This window comes from Oncorhynchus mykiss, chromosome 3 (genome assembly GCF_057628025.1).
Source record: "Oncorhynchus mykiss isolate SJ-2025 chromosome 3, ASM5762802v1, whole genome shotgun sequence".
Lineage (NCBI taxonomy): Eukaryota > Metazoa > Chordata > Actinopteri > Salmoniformes > Salmonidae > Oncorhynchus > Oncorhynchus mykiss.
The window spans coordinates 11,936,881-11,957,000 of record NC_143024.1 but is presented as its reverse complement, the minus strand read 5'-3'; the positions used below and the strand labels follow the sequence as shown (position 1 = coordinate 11,957,000).

The 20,120-nt window shown below is 43.8% G+C and overlaps 2 protein-coding genes across 4 annotated transcripts; both read right to left on the bottom strand.

Moving 5' to 3' along the window:
* Positions 1 to 2,136: 2,136 nt before the first annotated feature.
* On the bottom strand, positions 2,137 to 7,158 carry LOC118937417 (speriolin-like protein). Its single transcript, XM_090220823.1, has 5 exons — positions 6,888 to 7,158; positions 5,821 to 6,021; positions 5,289 to 5,413; positions 3,987 to 4,192; positions 2,137 to 2,433 (listed from the first exon to the last, which is right to left on the bottom strand). The coding sequence occupies exons 1-5, from the start codon at positions 7,051 to 7,053 to the stop codon at positions 2,307 to 2,309; spliced, it is 825 nt and encodes a 274-aa protein (XP_090076949.1). The 5' UTR covers positions 7,054 to 7,158; the 3' UTR covers positions 2,137 to 2,306.
* A 395-nt stretch (positions 7,159 to 7,553) lies between these two features.
* On the bottom strand, positions 7,554 to 19,930 carry LOC149984357 (protein lifeguard 1-like). Of its 3 annotated transcripts, XM_090220813.1 has the most exons (8): positions 19,386 to 19,926; positions 17,517 to 17,689; positions 12,272 to 12,778; positions 11,717 to 11,832; positions 10,600 to 10,800; positions 10,163 to 10,291; positions 8,696 to 8,839; positions 7,554 to 8,205 (listed from the first exon to the last, which is right to left on the bottom strand). In XM_090220813.1, the coding sequence occupies exons 3-8, from the start codon at positions 12,702 to 12,704 to the stop codon at positions 8,056 to 8,058; spliced, it is 1,173 nt and encodes a 390-aa protein (XP_090076939.1). In that variant the 5' UTR covers positions 12,705 to 12,778; positions 17,517 to 17,689; positions 19,386 to 19,926; the 3' UTR covers positions 7,554 to 8,055. The 3 variants fall into 3 exon arrangements, with proteins under 3 accessions (XP_090076939.1, XP_090076935.1, XP_090076941.1); XM_090220809.1 differs by lacking the exon at positions 17,517 to 17,689 and having other exon boundaries at positions 19,386 to 19,930; XM_090220815.1 differs by lacking the exon at positions 17,517 to 17,689 and having other exon boundaries at positions 19,486 to 19,646.
* Positions 19,931 to 20,120: the final 190 nt, after the last annotated feature.

The window sequence follows — 20,120 nt, the reverse complement described above, 5'->3', positions numbered from 1 at the left end:
AAGCAGAACGGGCCAATCAGACTATTGGTCGCATCTTACGCAGTCTTTCTTTTCGCAACCCTGCGTCTTGGTCAGAACAGCTCCCCTGGGCAGAATACGCCCACAACTCGCTTCCTTCGTCTGCGACCGGGCTGTCTCCTTTTCAGAGTAGCCTCGGGTACCAGCCTCCGCTGTTCTCATCTCAGTTCGCCGAGTCCAGCGTCCCCTCCGCTCAGGCTTTTGTCCAACGTTGTGAGCGCACCTGGAAGAGGGTCAGGTCTGCACTTTGCCGTTATAGGGCGCAGACTGTGAGAGCTGCTAATAAGCGTAGAACTAAGAGTCCTAGATATTGTCGCGGTCAGAGAGTTTGGCTCTCCACTCAGAACCTTCCCCTTAAGACAGCTTCTCGCAAGTTGACCCCGCGGTTCATTGGTCCGTTCCGTATTTCTCGGATCATTAATCCTGTCGCAGTGCGACTTCTTCTTCCGCGATATCTTCGTCGCGTCCACCCGGTCTTCCATGTCTCCTGTGTTAAGCCCGTTCTTCGCGCCCCCGCTCGTCTTCCCCCCCCCCCCATCCTTGTCGAGGGCGCACCTATCTACAGGGTCCGTAAGATTTTGGACATGCGTCCTCGGGGCCGTGGTCACCAGTACCTAGTGGATTGGGAGGGGTACGGTCCTGAGGAGAGGAGTTGGGTTCCCTCTCGGGACGTGCTGGACCGTTCGCTGATCGATGATTTCCTCCGTTGCCGCCAGGTTTCCTCCTCGAGTGCGCCAGGAGGCGCTCGGTGAGTGGGGGGGTACTGTCATGTATTGTCATGTTGTGTCCTGTTCCTGTTCTTTCTCTTCACCCTGTCTCCCTCTGCTGGTCGTATTAGGTTACCTTTTCTTCCCCTCTTTCCCCCAGCTGTTCCTTGTCTTCTCTAACTACCTCGTTCACTCCTTTTCCCACCTGTTCCCTTTTTCCCTCTGATTAGGTCCCTATATCTCTCTCTGTTTCTGCTTCTGTCTTTGTCGGATTCTCGTTTGTGTTACTCATGCCTGAACCAGACTATCGTCGTGTTTGCTGCAACCTTGTCCTGTCCTGTCGGAATCTGCCTGTGCATCTAACCTTGTCCTGTCCTGTCGGAATCTGCCTGTCCATCTGAGCCTACGTGTGTTTCGTCATTAAAGAAACTGTTTTGTTAATTCGCTTTTGGGTCCTGATTCACGCACCTGACACTATGTACAGGTGCAGTAATCTGTGAGCTGCTCTGACAGTTGGTGCTTAAAGCTAGTGAGGGAGATAAGTGTTTCCAGTTTCAGAGATTTTTGTAGTTCGTTCCAGTCATTGGCAGCAGAGAACTGGAAAGAGAGGCGGCCAAAGAAAGAATTGGTTTTGGGGGTGACTAGAGAGATATACTGTGTAATGATCATGCGGTTTAATCAGCTTCTTGATATGGCACACCTGTCAGGTGGCTGGATTATCTTGGCAAAGGATAAATGCTCACTAACAGGGATGTAAACTAAATTTGTGCACAAAATTTGAGAGAAATAAGCTTTTTGTGTGTATGGCAAATGTCTGGGATTTTTTATTTCAGCTCATGAACCATGGGACAAAAATTTTACATGTTGTTAAAACTTTGTTCAGTGTAATTGAAAATGAGTCGTGTATACATTACTTAAACAGACTGCTATGGAAATATAATGTCAGGTAACTCACAAAGCCAGCCTCAGTGCAACCAACCAACAAACCAAGTGAACGGAAAATATGAATTAAAAAAAGGCTAAACTAGGAAATTGTCCAATGCAGGAGATGCAGAGCTGTCCTGTCTGTGGAGGGTGTGTGAAGAGATGCAGAGCTGTGTGTGAAGAGATGCAGAGCTGTCCTGTCTGCGGAGGGTGTGTGAAGAGATGCAGAGCTGTGTGTGAAGAGATGCAGAGCTGTCCTGTCTGCGGAGGGTGTGTGAAGAGATGCAGAGCTGTGTGTGAAGAGATGCAGAGCTGTGTGTGAAGAGATGCAGAGCTGTCCTGTCTGCGGAGGGTGTGTGAAGAGATGCAGAGCTGTGTGTGAAGAGATGCAGAGCTGTCCTGTCTGCGGAGGGTGTGTGAAGTTTGTATGAGAGAGCGCTTGTCTCCAAAGCAATAAAAGCTTAGACATGTTAAGAGTTGGGTTTGAGTCATTTGTTTATAGTGTAAAACCTTGACTCTCCACAGACGACTGCTCTGCTGTGGAGGGAGGTGGTATCAGTGGCCGTCCCAGTCTAGCTCTGGTCCTAAGCGTTTATAAAAGACTCAGAATCAGCAAGCTGCACGTGACACCCTGGACCAGAGCTGTTCCCAGCCCGTCTACCAGAGGAAGAGGGGCTTGCCGTCCTGCCTGGCCATGAAAGAGAGGCAACTGAACAGCAGCAGGAGATCCTTCAGCAGTTTGGAGGGGGCTGCGTTGATAACTACTCTCCTGAGGAAGTCCGGGCTGTTGAGATTAGACTGTTGTTTATTGTCCTACAAGAGGAAAATCCTACTACAGCTCACACATTACATACACAAACCACACACTACATACACAAACCACACATTACATACACAAACCACACATTACATACACAAACCACACATTACAAACACAAACCACACATTACAAACACAAACCACACATTACATACACAAACCACACACTACATACACAAACATTATAAACACAAACCACACATTACATACACAAACCACACATTACATACACAAACATTATAAACACAAACCACACACTACATACACAAACATTATAAACACAAACCACACATTACATACACAAACCACACATTACAAACACAAACCACACATTACAAACACAAACCACACATTACAAACACAAACCACACATTACATACACAAACCACACATTACATACACAAACCACACATTACAAACACAAACCACACATTACAAACACAAACCACACATTACAAACACAAACCACACATTACATACACAAACATTATAAACACAAACCACACATTACATACACAAACCACACATTACATACACAAACCACACATTACATACACAAACCACACATTACATACACAAACCACACACTACATACACAAACATTATAAACACAAACCACACATTACATACACAAACCACACATTACATACACAAACATTATAAACACAAACCACACACTACATACACAAACATTATAAACACAAACCACACATTACATACACAAACATTATAAACACAAACCACACATTACAAACACAAACCACACATTACAAACACAAACCACACATTACATACACAAACCACACATTACAAACACAAACCACACATTACATACACAAACCACACATTACAAACACAAACCACACATTACATACACAAACCACACATTACATACACAAACCACACATTACAAACACAAACCACACATTACAAACACAAACCACACATTACATACACAAACCACACATTACAAACACAAACCACACATTACATACACAAACCACACATTACATACACAAACCACACATTACAAACACAAACCACACATTACATACACAAACCACACATTACAAACACAAACCACACATTACATACACAAACCACACATTACATACACAAACCACACATTACATACACAAACCACACATTACATACACAAACATTATAAACACAAACCACACACTACATACACAAACATTATAAACACAAACCACACATTACATACACAAACCACACATTACATACACAAACCACACATTACATAAACCACATTGTAACATGGCAGCAAACAAACAACAGTAAACAGCCCCCCCCCCCCCACACCTGCACATATAGGAGGAAGCTTCATAGAATTGTTAATGATTCATGGTGATAAACCCCCCCCCCCCCGGGATGAAACTCCTCCTGAAGCGTGCAGTGCAGCCTTTACAGTAATTGTCTGACACCTCCAACCTGATGGCAGGGAAGCTGAGCTGACATCACAGCCGAGCTGGTACCCTGAAGGGACTACATCACCACCTGTTGTATCCCAGCTCCCGGGCGCTGTATGAGTCGGCCCTCTGCTTCAGGATGCCGTAGGTGTTGATGATGAACTCTGTGAAGGGGGGGTGGAGAGTCATACTATAGCCCAGCTGCTTCAGCTTGGCCATCAGCTCAGTGTAGCGCTGGGACAGCTGGAGCCTGTAGCCCTCGTCCACCTTCCCCGTCAGAGGGTGTGTGGACACCTGAGGAAAAGGGGGAGGGTCAAGCCTTTAGTTTGAATGAAACACAGATTGTGAGTCTCATATGGCACCCTATTTCCAATAGAGTGCACTACTTTAGACCAGAGCCCATATAGGGTTCCATTTGGAATAGGGTGCCATTTGGGACAGACACGCAGTCAAAAGTAGTGCACTATATAGTTCAGAGGGTTCCATTTGGGACGCAGAACAGTCTCATGGGAGTGGGGGATTAGCCTGTAGAGTTTCTAATCCAGTTATACTGTAGATGTCATTATCCAACTCTCTCTTACACATTTGTTTAGAACAGATTTGGAATGAACTTCTTAGGAAATGGAAAACCATTTTGACCTGGGAATAAACCGGTTCGGGAGGCTTTGATTTCCATCTGTGTGTGAATGATTGAAATATCTACATGGCACACAACCACACCCTGTTGTTCAACTAGTCTATTATCCCTTAGCTGACAGAAGGAAGGAATAATGTTGTTCAACTAGTCTATTATCCCTTAGCTGACAGAGGGAAGGAATAATGTTGTTCAACTAGTCTATTATCCCTTAGCTGACAGAGGGAAGGAATAATGTTGTTCAACTAGTCTATTATCCCTTAGCTGACAGAGGGAAGGAATAATGTTGTTCAACTAGTCTATTATCCCTTAGCTGACAGAGGGAAGGAATAATGTTGTTCAACTAGTCTATTATCCCTTAGCTGACAGAGGGAAGGAATAATGTTGTTCAACTAGTCTATTATCCCTTAGCTGACAGAGGGAAGGAATAATGTTGTTCAACTAGTCTATTATCCCTTAGCTGACAGAGGGAAGGAATAATGTTGTTCAACTAGTCTATTATCCCTTAGCTGACAGAGGGAAGGAATAATGTTGTTCAACTAGTCTATTATCCCTTAGCTGACAGAGGGAAGGAATAATGTTGTTCAACTAGTCTATTATCCCTTAGCTGACAGAAGGAAAGAATAATGTTGTTCAACTTTCTTATTATTCAAAAACTGGAATGTCTGCCTTTTGTACAAAGGACAACACACACGCACGCACGCGCACACACACACACACACACACACACACACACACACACACACACACACACACCTGAATGATCTTGTCTCGTATATTGAGCACAGTGAACCCATAGAGTCTGTTCTGGCACTGGAACACATAGGACAGGATCCTTCGATCCAGCTGGAAGGCTATCTCCCCCAACAACCGCTCTGGATCTGAATCAATAAACACCATTACAGAACCAATCTCTGAATCTACATGGATTACTTCAATAGACCTCATTACACCAACATCAACATTCATCCACAGCTAGTTTAACAAAATGTTCCTATTCTAAACAACATCCCAGAAGGCATCCTGTTTCCTATATTGCGCACTATTATTGACCAGAGCCCTATAGGCCCTACTCAAAAGTTATGCACTATATAGGAAATAGGGTGCAATTTGGGACCTATACAATATACAATAGTTTTGAATACATATTTTTCTATGCTCTTCTGCTATTGCAATATTGTCATAATCAGCTCAGTTGATACAGAATGGTGATTCAATTTCTGACTAACATTTTTCTCTTAAGGATCATGTCACAACATTGTAATGAGCAAACGACCATTTCACACACCTTTCACCTTCTGAGACATGACGTAAGAACAGCTTGCAGTCTCTTCATGTTCTCGTGGGTCTGTGCACATGCAGCTCTTGGTGTAGGACTCCAGGTTAACCGGGGAAGACGTTCTGTGAGGATGTTTGTCCGATTGATGCAGCTCATGTTTGAATCTGTCCTCGTCCACGATGTCTTGCCACTGAATAGTTGTGTTCCTGCCTGTGGAAATTCACACCAGAGTCAATTCTAAATGCAAAAAGGGTGACAAATGGAGACAAAAAGACACCAGGCAAAAATAATAAGCCAATATATATGCTCTCCCCATCCTCCCTCTGCTGATCTCACTCAAGCCATGGGTTGCTGAGACCTCGCATGCATCAACCAATGGCTGCGTGTGAGGTCATCGACTGACAGATTGCTATAACATATGATTTGGTTAGTCGATAGGTAAAATATCCATCCAGGCGTTTTAAGATCTGGCAACGCCTAAACAATGGAACCATGAACGTTCTCAACCTTCAATCTCTTGTCCTTAGATCAACTCATGAACTTAATGTTGTTTTTAAATAGTTTTTGTTGTTGTTTGTTGTTGCTTTACATCACTATGAGATTTCTTTATGTAATGAATAGAGCTATATACATTTATTAAATGATAGTCATTTAGCAGATGCTCTTATCCAGAGCGCCTTACAGGGTGAAGTGCCTTTCTCAGGGGCACAGACATATGTTTCATCTAGTCAGCTCAGGGATTCGAACCAGCATCCTTTTGGTTAGTGGCCCAAAGCTCTTAACCACTAGGCTATCTGCCACCCTTAATATTATATGTCCAATATTTTAGCTGGTGCTTTGCTAGGACCTGCATGGCAGTACTGATATGCAGGGTTAGGATTAATTACATTTAATTTCACGCCGTATAGTGTAAATCCAATTCCAATGTTTCCGTTTTTCCAACCCTGCTTATTAATTCTAACGGTCCGGACGTGTCACATGTCTTGGACGTCCTCTAGTGACAAAGAGCGGCACACGCACCACCATCACCCACATAGATGGAGATTGCAATGCGTAAACCATACTTGAACAGTTACCTGTCGATTCCCTGAGAGTATCGCTGGTTAGAGCGGAGGTTTGCAGTTTGGACTTCAGGTCAAAGTTTTCCTTCATCAAACCAAGCCTTATTTTGAGATTGTCATTCTCGTACCGCAGTTTCTCATTCTCCAAGCGCAATGACGCACCGCCCCCCTCTGTATCCATAACCACCCAGAAACACTTCTCCGACTCCAAGCGCCTACTTCAGGCGTTCAGACAATTGAGACACAACCCGCAAGTTTGTGGACCCTTTCCGCCTGTCTTATAAATCAAATCCTCAAATGAAATAGGTTATAAATAGCATCATAATAGGGTGTCAAAACGTTCGATTTAACTTGACACCGGTGTCATAATTACACATCGAACATAATTATAGAATCTCCTTTATGATGTCTAAACAGATTGGCTATACGTCATTCTTGATGCTCAACATTTGCATTGCATCAGGGGAAATCATTTCTCACACCATTTCTATCCCGACTGAAAAGCTGAAAACTAGGCACAAATGTCTGGAAAAATATAATTAACAAACTGACATTCATGCTTTTGGCTTAGAAAAAAAATTATCATATCACAAAGTGCATAATCATGATTCATACACTATTAGAAACAATTTAACAGCATCCAGTAACCATCAGCACTGATAAAAAAGAAAAAAGAAGAGATCACAATTCAGTTTTAATTGAATAAATATCAACAAATACAGCTGCAAAGACTCACAAACATCAGAAATATCACAAAACAAATTGAATTCAAATATGATTAATTATTCACACTACACAATTTAAACCAGTCTGGATTGTGGTAAAAATGAGCACAATGAACATGAGGGAGTACTATCAAGCAGGGTTACTTGCTATGCTGACAAGAGGAACTGATGATGCACCACCCAATTTAGAAATGTCACCTTGTGCATTCTACTATTACAACTTTCAAGAGTAAGTTCAACGCCGGACTGAGTTCGCTAGGGGGGGGGCACAGTTTGGGAACCACTGCTCTAAAAGCACAGAGGGAACCACGTTTAGAACGACAGGCGACAGCAGTGTTCACCTGAGACATAGGCACGTAAAACAACGTGTAGCAGGTGTTGTACTAGATATGGGAACAGATTGGTAACTCCTGTAAAAAGACTCCTTCATCCTTCAATGGTTCCTTTAGAGGAATATCTCAGTTCCGTGCTCTTCCAACGATAGACAGGATGTAGAGGAAGATGTTGATGATGTCAGTGTACAGGGAGAGAGCAGCAAAAACATAGTCCTCTGGACTCAGGGCATTCTCCTTGTTGCCAAGCAGCAGCTGAGTGTCCACAGCCAAGAACTGGAATCAATCACATTCAAAACAATGATCATTCTATTATCACAATTACAATTAGCATTCTACTCATTCTATTATCACAATTACAATTAGCATTCTACTCATTCTATTATCACAATTACAATTAGCATTCTACTCATTCTATTTAGCAAGACATGTGCAGTGAGATACGGTCTTGATTTGGTCTGACAACACATGCAAAATGATGACTAAGTCTGTGTACAAAATGGCCCCCTGTTCCCTATATGTTGCATTATTTTGACCAGGGCCCATCAATCAAAGCACTTGCATGAATACTTAAATCGTTGCCCTACTACCACCGCCAGTATAGTTTCTACAGGAAGAGACACCACCTATGATAATCAAGATCATTACCAAAGAAAGAGATTTTAGTATCCATCCCTAATAGCACCCTTCCCTAAATAGTGCACTACGATGGTCAAAAGTAGTGCACTATAAAGAAAATAGGGTGGCATTTGTGACAAGAACTTACGCATGTGAAGAGTAGAGCGCCCAGCGAGGCATAGACCAGTTCCAGGATCTTGTTGCGGATGAAGATGCAGAGGAAGCCGAAGAGGAACAGGACAATCAGACAGACCAACAGCACACCGTGACAGGAAGTGAAGTCATACTTGGTCTGTATGGGGTCGGAGGTTGGGTCAGGAAGAATGACAAAGGGACATATTAGTGATTAGCCAATGAGGTGAATCTCATTTACTGTCAAACAATAATAACATCACTAGCCTCACTAAACAGGGACAGTACCATCACTAGCCTCACTAAACAGGGACAGTACCTTCACTAGCCTCACTAAACAGGGACAGTACCATCACTAGCCTCACTAAACAGGGACAGTACCTTCACTAGCCTCACTAAACAGGGACAGTACCTTCACTAGCCTCACTAAACAGGGACAGTACCATCACTAGCCTCACTAAACAGGGACAGTACCATCACTAGCCTCACTAAACAGGGACAGTACCATCACTAGCCTCACTGAACAGGGACAGTACCATCACTAGCCTCACTAAACAGGGACAGTACCTTCACTAGCCTCACTAAACAGGGACAGTACCATCACTAGCCTCACTAAACAGGGACAGTACCTTCACTAGCCTCACTAAACAGGGACAGTACCATCACTAGCCTCACTAAACAGGGACAGTACCTTCACTAGCCTCACTAAACAGGGACAGTACCTTCACTAGCCTCACTAAACAGGGACAGTACCATCACTAGCCTCACTAAACAGGGACAGTAACATCACTAGCCTCACTGAACAGGGACAGTACCATCACTAGCCTCACCGAACAGGGCCAGAATCTATGATGGCAGGGTCAGGGTCAATTCCAGTTCAATTCCTGTTACATTTGATTCCATAGAAATGCTGTTGAAAGGTACACTCAGCGATATGACGTAGGTGCACAAAGTAAACAGTATAATTCATACATTTCCCCAACTAAGAGCGTCGAAGAGTGAGGCTCAACTCCCCCTCTGTTTTGGTCCCGTACCTACCACGCTCTAACAGTGTGAAGTGAACCCATACCCATGCACAGATACTGTGTGTGACTGTGGGAGCGAAGTCTTGCCTCTCGCTCATGGCAATGTCATTTTTCTGAGTCTACCTTTAATTCTGTCACTGACTGGAATACACTGTCAACCCTGATAACCCTATGACATGTTGAACTGAGAGAAGAGATAGAGAGAGAGAGCGAGATAGAGATAGAGAGAGATAGAGAGAGATAGAGAGAGATAGAGAGAGATAGAGAGAGATAGATAGAGAGAGATAGAGATAGAGGGAGGGAGGGAGGGAGAGATGGATAGAGAGAGATAGAGGGAGAGATAGAGAGAGAGAGAGATATAGGGAGAGAGACAGAGGGAGGGAGAGAGGGAGAGAGAGAGAGAGAGAGAGAGAGATAGATAGAGGGAGAGAGAGACAGAGAGAGAGATGGATACAGACCTGGAGAGAGAAGATAACCACGGTGAAGCAGACAACAGCAGTGATGCCCACGGCCATGATGACTGAGTCAGTGTCGTAGAAACTAGCTATCATCCCCACCATGTAGGACATTGCCAGGGTCAGGATGGACTGGAAACACCAGAGGCAAGGAGAGTCATACAACCTCTTTTACAACTTCAACAATACTTATGCAACTTTCTATGTAGAAGTGCACATTTCAACGCACACTTATAGTGAATAAGACATCATTTTTCTTCTTCAATTAGATAAATGTACAGAACCGGCCCATAAAGTATAGCTACGCATACTATTCATCATTAAGCATGCTTTTAGTCCAGGTAAAGGCTTAATCTGAGTTTAGAAAACAGGCCCATAAAGTATATCATTATAGAATGGTAATAAGGGCCATTGAAATGAGACAGGTCTTATTAACTTACGAGTGCAATCAGGTTCCATGGATGTTTACGACGAAACTCTCCACAGCAGCTGATGGTGATGAGAGAGACGAAGAAGATGCCATAGGACACCCAGTAGGTCCACGTGTTGGCCCTGACGAACACTTTGATTTCCTCCACAAAGGTGAAGACAGCCACGAAGGAGAATGTTACCATCAGCTGGACGGTCAACACCATGAAGACCTTTAGGTGGACAAGGAGACAGAGACTATTAGATACAGGATATATACACTACTAGAATTCCAACTACGTGGACTCTGGGGATTGTTCTTTAAAAAACGGTTTGAAGACATTTTGTCTGATTATTATGATGGCTATACAGATGCATGTACAACCATTATATCTGATTATTATGATGGCTATACAGATGCATGTACAACCATTATATCTGATTATTATGATGGCTTTACAGATGCATGTACAACCATTACATCTGATTATTATGATGGCTATACAGATGCATGTACAACCATTATATCTGATTATTATGATGGCTATACAGATGCATGTACAACCATTATATCTGATTATTATGATGGCTATACAGATGCATGTACAACCATTATATCTGATTATTATGATGGCTATACAGATGCATGTACAACCATTATATCTGATTATTATGATGGCTATACAGATGCATGTACAACCATTATATCTGATTATTATGATGGCTATACAGATGCATGTACAACCATTTTGTCTGATTATTATGATGGCTATACAGATGCATGTACAACCATTATATCTGATTATTATGATGGCTATACAGATGCATGTACAACCATTATATCTGATTATTATGATGGCTATACAGATGCATGTACAACCATTATATCTGATTATTATGATGGCTATACAGATGCATGTACAACCATTATATCTGATTATTATGATGGCTATACAGATGCATGTACAACCATTATATCTGATTATTATGATGGCTATACAGATGCATGTACAACCATTTTGTCTGATTATTATGATGGCTATACAGATGCATGTACAGCCATTTTATCTTAAGTTAATATTTTATCTTTAGTTGAAGTTTGCTTGAGGTCCTGATTTGGAGCCTCTTGCCGTCCAGGCTGTCCCTTACTTTTCGGATGAAGGCTCGTCTTATGGTCTTGTCGTCCAGTCCAGAGCCAAGAGAGAAGGAACTATTGTCACTAAAGGCTGGGGGTTGATCATCGCTGTGGTAACCAGTGTTTGGGTCTGGGAGAAAAGACAGACTCAATGCAATGCACATCAGACTACAAACACTTCCAATGACCCTTTCTATCTATCAATGAATGATAACACACATCAGACCACAAACACTTCCAATGTCCCTTTCTATCTATCAATGAATGATAACACACATCAGACTACAAACACTTCCAATGCCCCTTTCTATCTATCAATGAATGATAACATACATCAGACCACAAACACTTCTAATGCCCCTTTCTATCTATCAATGAATGATAACATACATCAGACCACAAACACTTCCAATGCCCCTTTCTATCTATTAATGAATAGTTTTTGCTTCGTACTAAAAGTGCTCCATCTTGAAAACGTCACTGCTGTCATGCATCATTTTGTGGACTAATGAACAAAATACTAAAAGATAGTTTGAGTGAACTATCCCTTTAACACTTGAAGTACTCACCATGATTTGGGTTGTCAAAGCCCTGACCGTAGGCCCCAGGCATGGGAGCGTAAGGTGCAGTGCCATATCCTGGGTTCCCCTGACCCTGGGAGTACATGGGCTGACCAAATGCCCCAGGCGTGGGGAAGGGCATCCCCCCTGGAGAAGTTCCTGGCCCCCCAAATGGGTTCGACATTCCCTGCGTGTTGGGTAAGGTCATCCCATATCCTGGGTTCCCCTGACCCTGGGAGTACATGGGCTGACCAAATGCCCCAGGCGTGGGGAAGGGCATCCCCCCTGGAGCAGGCCCTGGCCCCCCAAATGGGTTCGACATTCCCTGCGTGTTGGGTAAGGTCATCCCATATCCTGGTGGGCTTGGCTGCCCAAAGCCTACATTTGGGGGCTGGATGCCCCCCTCCAATGAAGAATAGATATTCCTGTCAGGTTGGGACATCACTAGGTCTGTTCCTCTCACTGGGACAGGGGTTCAAGAAGTGTTGATCTGGTCTGGACTGTAGAAACAGGGCACTAGAGACAGAGACACACGATGACGAATGACAAAGGTTACTTTTGACATTTTAGTCATTTAGCAGAAGCTCTTATCCAGAGCAATTTACAGGAGCAATTAGGGTTAAGTGCCTTGCTCAAGGGCACATCGATTTTTCACCTAGTCAGGTGGGTGGTTAGGATCCTAGTAGGTATCGCAGTAGGTTAGGATGGTAAAGGTTTTAAGAGTACATCATCTAATCTAAAAAGGGGTTTTAAAAGGAGACCAAAGTCCATCCTGGTATCCCTAGGGGATACCTGCCCCAGTATCTGTGCATTAGAGATGTCGACAATGAGTATGATGGTTCTCCTCTCTAACGCCCAGGAAGCTCATATTCAAACTCCCATTAGACAGCTCTGCAAGCATTATGTCAAGATATGTTCCTTACTCACCAAATATCATAATGTACTCCCGTTATGGCCGGTCTGTACTTCAAAAAAGGTAGAAATAAAAATTTACAAGCAAAGGAAAATAAATGCATATTCGGCACTCACACCGCCACAAACAGAAAGTACACAACATCGGCACTCACACCGCCACAAACAGAAAGTACACAACATCTCAATACATTGGAGGTGCTGAAAATGACCTGTTTTTGGTTGCTTGTATTTAGACCTTTCTGGAAGTACATACAGGCCGTAACGGCAGGAAATGAACACAGCTGCTGAGCTAAACTCCCTATTTGGTAAACTCGCTTGCAGAGCTGCCTAATGGGAGTTTGAATCAGTTTAGAGGCATCTCTAATGCACAGATACTGGAGCAGGGAACACTCTATCCACCCTGTAATAACTGTGCATCACGAGGGAGGGAGGGAAGGAAGGAGGGAGGGAGGGAGGGAGGGAGGGAGGGAGGGAGGGAGGGAGGAAGGGAGGGAGGGAGGGAGGGAGGGAGGGAGGGAGGGAGGGAGGGAGGGAGGGAGGGAGGGAGGGAAGGAGGGAGGGAGGGAGGGAGGGAGCCATGATTCAGCAAACTATCTAGATTAGAACAATGATAAGCAAACAGCAGTGTGCTATTCATTACAATGTAAGAGCTCAAAATAATATAACCAAAAATAACCTGTGACTGTTGATCCGTAACTAAAAATGAACTATGGTTACGGGAAGCGAGTGGGGCAGTGGTACAACTTTAAGGTGTCCCTCCCCGTCCCGCTCTTATCTAGACTGTTCACAAGAACTGTCCAACAGTGTGTGATTGCGGCCTGCAATTTGGGGGCATTCCTGCATGTGAACGCCATCCCCTCGAGCATTCCATTGGTTCCTGCATGTGAACGCCCTCCCCTCGAGCATTCCATTGGTTCCTGTATAAACGCCCCCCCCCTCGAGCATTCCATTGGTTCCTGCATAAACGCCCCCCCCCCCCCCCCTCGAGCATTCCATTGGTTCCTGCATATACGCCCCCCCCCCTCGAGCATTCCATTGGTTCCTGCATAAACTCCCCCCCCTCAAGCATTCCATTGGTTCCTGCATAAACACCCCCCCCCCCCCCTCGAGCATTCCATTGGTTCCTGCATATACGCCCCCCCCTCGAGCATTCCATTGGTTCCTGCATATACACCCCCCCCTCGAGCATGCCATTGGTTCCTGTATAAACCCCCCCCCCTCGAGCATGCCATCTTAATTATTGTGTGACACTTGATATTCTGGATTTCCCCTGATTGATTGTCAATGCGATTCCAATGTGGGTCAAAAGAGTCAGAGTCAGAGTTTTTCAGGGGCCAAGGGCACTGTCTGCCGGTATCAAATAATGTGATAACTAACCCAAGACAGATCAGAGCCTGTCGTTTCCAAATGAACCATAGTGGGCAGAACAGGCAAGGAGGTGTGCAGAGCCAAGAGCCACTTCTGGCCACAGGGCTTCCTCTCAGTGAAGGTAAACACCAACCGGATGCTTCATATCTATACATCCTGTCAACTATCTGATTTATTGTTCCATCCATGGTTGCCATGTTTGACATTTTCCTGCAAATTGGGCTACTTTGAAAACGATGTGAAAATGTATTGGTCGCGGGTGGAGGGTTTTTGGGATACTTCTAAATCGCATTGCGGCCGCCATGGCATATCTCTTATACAAATATATTTCACTGTGACCTGCTGCCGCAGACTATCAGGCAGTGAGAAGGCTGTGAGTGAGTGAGTGAGTTGAGTGAGTTGAGTGAGTGAGTGAGTTGAGTGAGTTGAGTGAGTTGAGTGAGTTGAGTGAGTTGAGTGAGTGAGTGAGTTGAGTGAGTTGAGTGAGTTGAGTGAGTTGAGTGAGTGAGTGAGTTGAGTGAGTTGAGTGAGTTGAGTGAGTGAGTGAGTGAGTGAGTGAGTGAGTTGAGTGAGTTGAGTGAGTGAGTGAGTGAGTGAGTGAGTGAGTGAGTGAGTGAGTGAGTGAGTGAGTGAGAGGACCGGAGGGGTGTGTGTACGTGGAGAGCGCTGGTTGAGAGTGTGTGTACGTGGAGAGCGCTGGTTGAGAGTGTGTGTACGTGGAGAGCGCTGGTTGAGAGTGTGTGTACGTGGAGAGCACTGGTTGAGAGTGTGTGTACGTGGAGAGCGCTGGTTGAGAGAGTCCGGCAGCAGAGACACGGAGACGGAGCAGCACACAAGCACGTCGTGACAACTTTTTACCAAGTCTATTTAGACTGGTCATTATGGAGGCACCCTTTTCCCATAAATCATTAAACACACTAGAACTGATATAACGGCGACAAAGCATTGGAAAATGACTTTAGGCACACGAGAGCTCTTTAGATACATCTGCTCAGAGGTGGTTTAAAATAAACTGCATTCTAATGTCACCTTTCTTATGGATAACCATATCAAGCGAAGGGTTTCTACTCTTGCTCAGTTCTTGAAATAACAAGTCAATCTCAAAAATAGGCCATTCATAATAACAGTTTGTAGTCTTCACATCCGGCACATAATAACTGCACAATTGCCAGAAAATTGCCTAACATTCATTTGTAGAAGATAATCCAAGTGTTTCTAGCACAGAGATTGAGATCCAATACTCATCACTCAAACTCTCCTGTTGGATTTATCTATATAGTTATCCACATGCGCAAACGGGATATATTTAAGAAATAAGGCACAAGGGGGTGTGGTATATGGACAATATACCACGGCTAAGGGCTGTTCTTATGCATGACGCAACGCGGAGTGCCTGGATACAGCCCGTAGCCGTGGTATATTGGCCATATATCACAAAACCCAGAGGCTATTATAAACTGGTTATTATAAACTATTATAAACTGGTTATTATAAACTATTATAAACTGGTTATTATAAACTATTATAAACTGGTTATTATAAACTATTATAAACTAGTTACCAGTTTAAACTGGTTATTATAAACTATTATAAACTAGTTACCAGTATAAACTGGTTATTATAAACTATTATAAACTGGTTCCCAACGTAATTAGAGCAGTAAAAATAAATGTTTTGTCATACCCATGGTATACAGTCTGATATACCACGGCTGTCAGCCAATCAGCATTCAAGGCTCAAACCACCCAGGTTATATTTACAATTATTAACTGGGTGGTTTGAGCCCTGAATAGTGATTGGTCGAAAGCCATGGTATATCAGACGTGTACCACGGGAATGACAAAAACGTTTTACTGTTCTAATTATGTTGGTAACCAGTTTATAATAGCATTAAGGCATGTCAGGGGGTTTGTGGTATAAGGCCAATATACCACTGCTAAAGGCTGTGTCCTAAGTACAGTCCATATACCACACCTCATCGTGCCTTATTGCTTAAGCATAGCATCTGTGCAGGTGCATCCATCTGTGCAGGTGCATCCATCTGTGCAGGTTTTCATGGGTCATTGGTCGATACATTTGAGTTAGATCTAGCAACCCTGGTTCCATCTGCGCAGGTTTTCATGGGTCATTGGTCTTTACATTTGAGCTAGATCTGGCAACCCTGGTTCAATCTGTGCAGGTTTTCATGTGTCATTGGTCTTTACATTTGAGCTAGATCTGGCAAACCTGGTACCATCTGTGCAGGTAACGTTATCCTAGTTAGCTGGATAACGGCTTCGCCGCTTTCACCAAATTGTGCCGAAAAATGGTAAATTACTGGGAGCTTCATTGTCTGTTCACAATGCACATTAGTAACATCAGCTGTTAAAAATACATTTTAAAAAACAAACAGAATCTGTGGCATTATTTAGGATTCTGAATACAGAACATTATATTGTACTAAATAAAACAATTTATTTGAACTGAGCAGAAAGTGTGGTTTCACTTTTTTTCCCCTTCTAAATTGTGTTCCTTCAACTGGTTTCGACTTCAGATCCCTCACGTCCCTGAATGTTCCATACGCTACCTGCTAAACTACCAGTCAGGTGAAACTTTTTGTCCAAATCCTGACTATATTTGTAAGTGCTGTGTCCAGGTCAGTGTTTGAAAGCAGCGACCACGGCCAAATCAGTGGGATCTCTCATTTTGCAACACATGGTGTGGAAAAGCACATGATCAAAATAAGCTTCTGACGTCATTGATGATAGTGACACATGCTTTCGCACACTGCTCCGAAGTTAGCTGCTTAGCGATTTCAACGCATGGCTCGGAGCTCCGGTATCATTACGAGCTACGGGTGTCGCCCCCACCTGATGTGTACCGGAGTCCTAGCTATCGTTAGCTAGCTACCTATCCCGCCTGATGTGTACCGGAGTCCTAGGTAGCTAGCTAGAACCCAGTGTCCTTCGGCTTCGCTAACGCCTGCCCTCACCGTTGTTAACAGCACTGCGGGAAAACAGTCCCGGTCAGGCGGGATGAAGGACACTGTCACTCTTTGTCTCTGCTACCCGCCTCTTTTGTGGGGTTTATCAACGTTTGGCATCCAACGTTATGGTGCGTTACTGTTAACTACTGTACTGGAGCGCCCGCCTCTGTACCGGAGTCCTAGTTAAAAAAATAAAATAAAAACATTAGAAGTACACTACATTACCAAGAGTATGTGGACACCTGCTCGTCTGACATCTCATTCCAAAAATCATGGGCATTAATATGGAGTTGGTCCCCCATTGCGGCTATAACAGCCTCCACTCTTCTGTGAAGGCTTTCCACTAAATGTTGGAACATTGCTGCAGGGTTTTGCTTCCATTCAGCCACAAGAGCATTAGTGAGGTCCGGGACTGATGTTGGGCGATTAGGCCTGGCTCGCAGTTGGCGTTCCAATTCATCCTAAAGGTGTTCGATGGGGTTGAGGTCAGGGCTCTGCGGGCCTATCAAGTTCTTCCACAACGATCGACAAAAACCTTTTTGTATGGACCTCACTTTTATGCACTTGGGCATTGTCATGCTGAAACAGGAAAGGGCCTTCCCCAAACTGTTGCCACGAAGTTGGAAGCACAGACTTGTCTAGAATGTCATTGTATGCTGTAGAGTTAATATTTCCCTTCACTGGAGCTAAGGGGCCTAGCCCGAACCATGAAAAACTGACCCAGACCATTATTCCTCCTCCACCAAACTTTACACTTGGCACTATGCATTCGGGCAAGTAACGTTCTCCTGGCATCCACCAAACCAGATCCACCTGGCATCCACCAGATTTGTCCGTAGGACTGGCAAATGGTGAAGTGTGATTCATCACCCCAGAAAATGCATTTCCAATTGTAGCGAGCTTTACACCACTCCAGCTGACGCTTGACATTGCGCATGTTTATCTTAGGTTTGGCTGCTCGGCCATAAAAACCTATTTCATGAAACTCCTGACGAACAGTTCTTGTGCTAATGTTGTTTCCAGAGGCAGTTTGGAACTCGTTAGTGAGTGTTGCAACTGAGGACAGAGATGTTATACACGCTGCGACTTGGCGGTCCCATTCTGTGGTCTTTATGTCCTACCACTTCACGGCTCAGCCGTTGTTGCTCCTAGATGTTTCCACTTCACAATAACAGCACTTACAGTTGACCAGGGCAGAAATGTGATGAACTGACTTGTTGGAAAGGTGGCATCCTATGACAGTGCCATGTTGAAAGTAACTGAACTGTTCAGTAAGGCCTTTCTATGGGGGCGGCAGGTAGCCTAGTGGTTAGAGCGGTGGGCCAGTAACCGAAAGTTTGCTGACAAGGTACAAATCTGTAGTTCTTCTCCTGAACAAGACAGTTAACCCACTGTTCCCCGGTAGGCCGTCATAGTAAATTAGAATTTGTTCTTAACTGACTTGCCTAGTTAAATTTAAAAAATCTACTGCCAATGTTTGTCTATGAAGATTGCATGGCTGTGCGCTTGATTGTATACACCCGTCAGCAATGTTTGTGACTGAAAAAAACGAATCCACTCATTTGAAGAGGTGTCCACATACTTTTGTATATTATATTAAGAGAGATGTGCAGATGCAGGAACGCCCCTAATTGGGGGCCGCAATTGCATCCTTCTACCAATAATAACTTTCACTGGCAAGATTTCATTGTTACAAGATTCATGAGCTCAGATCTAGGATCAGTTTAGTCGACTAAACTACGGCTGTGGATAACTATTACTGCGCCATACACAAACGTTGTTTTATGGAAGTGGAAAACTATAACAGGCTGTACAAAATATATATATATTTATATATAAAATCCCACTGCAACAAACAACTCAGTATCATATTACCGGTATTCTCCGTCGATGAAGTTTGACAGTTTTCCGTAAGCGTTTTCCAAGTTGCTCCCAGTTTGAAAGATAGTCACCTGAACAGCTAGAAGAAACTTACTTTCCTTTTCGGTAGGCGATATTTGTTCCGCTAAGTCCTGCGTTACATATTTCAGTCCAAAAGGTCATGCGCGCCCCTTGTGAGGTACGTCATTTCTCGAATGAACTGTGTCACGCTGTTTCAGCCCTGCTGCCATCAGATGGCGCGATTATTCCTTACGTGGCAATTACAAAAGACGTGAGGAATAATAGCGCCATCTGGCGGCAGCGGGGCTCGACCACATGTCAACATAGGGCCAATGATGAGTAAATATTATAACTTGATCGTTAAAGGTCCAATACGGCCGTTTTTCTATATTAAATCATCTATCCCCAACAATTAAGTACCTAACTGTGATTGTTTTCTATTGAAATTGTCAAAAAGAAACAAAGATAGCTTCTTAGCGAAGAGAAATTCCTCAAACAACAATTTTTGCTTGGACTGTCTAGGAGTGGTCTGAGTGGGTAGGAGAAAACTGAAAACGATCCGTTATTGGCAGAGAGGTTTGGAACTCTCTTTCCTATTGGTCAACAAATGTATCACGTCAACAAATGTACCACGTGGTGATGTCAGCAGGCAGACCAAAACTCCATCCCACAACAACAGGCTGAAATTTCAGGCGGTCTTTTCAAACAGCTCTTGCACTAAAAGAGCAT

What these genes read in the sequence shown, in the direction of transcription:
- LOC118937417 (XM_090220823.1), bottom strand. Translation starts at nt 7,053, where the DNA reads ATGGATACAGAGGGGGGCGGTGCGTCATTGCGCTTGGAGAATGAGAAA. An exon ending in TACTCTCAGGGAATCGACAG is followed by an intron (nt 6,022 to 6,887) that starts GTAACTGTTCAA and finishes GAATTTCCACAG; the next exon opens with GCAGGAACACAACTATTCAG. An exon ending in CATGTCTCAGAAGGTGAAAG is followed by an intron (nt 5,414 to 5,820) that starts GTGTGTGAAATG and finishes TTATTGATTCAG; the next exon opens with ATCCAGAGCGGTTGTTGGGG.
- LOC149984357 (XM_090220809.1), bottom strand. Translation starts at nt 12,704, where the DNA reads ATGTCCCAACCTGACAGGAATATCTATTCTTCATTGGAGGGGGGCATC. An exon ending in CATGGAACCTGATTGCACTC is followed by an intron (nt 10,292 to 10,599) that starts GTAAGTTAATAA and finishes TGGTGTTTCCAG; the next exon opens with TCCATCCTGACCCTGGCAAT. An exon ending in TGGTTATCTTCTCTCTCCAG is followed by an intron (nt 8,840 to 10,162) that starts GTCTGTATCCAT and finishes GACCCCATACAG; the next exon opens with ACCAAGTATGACTTCACTTC.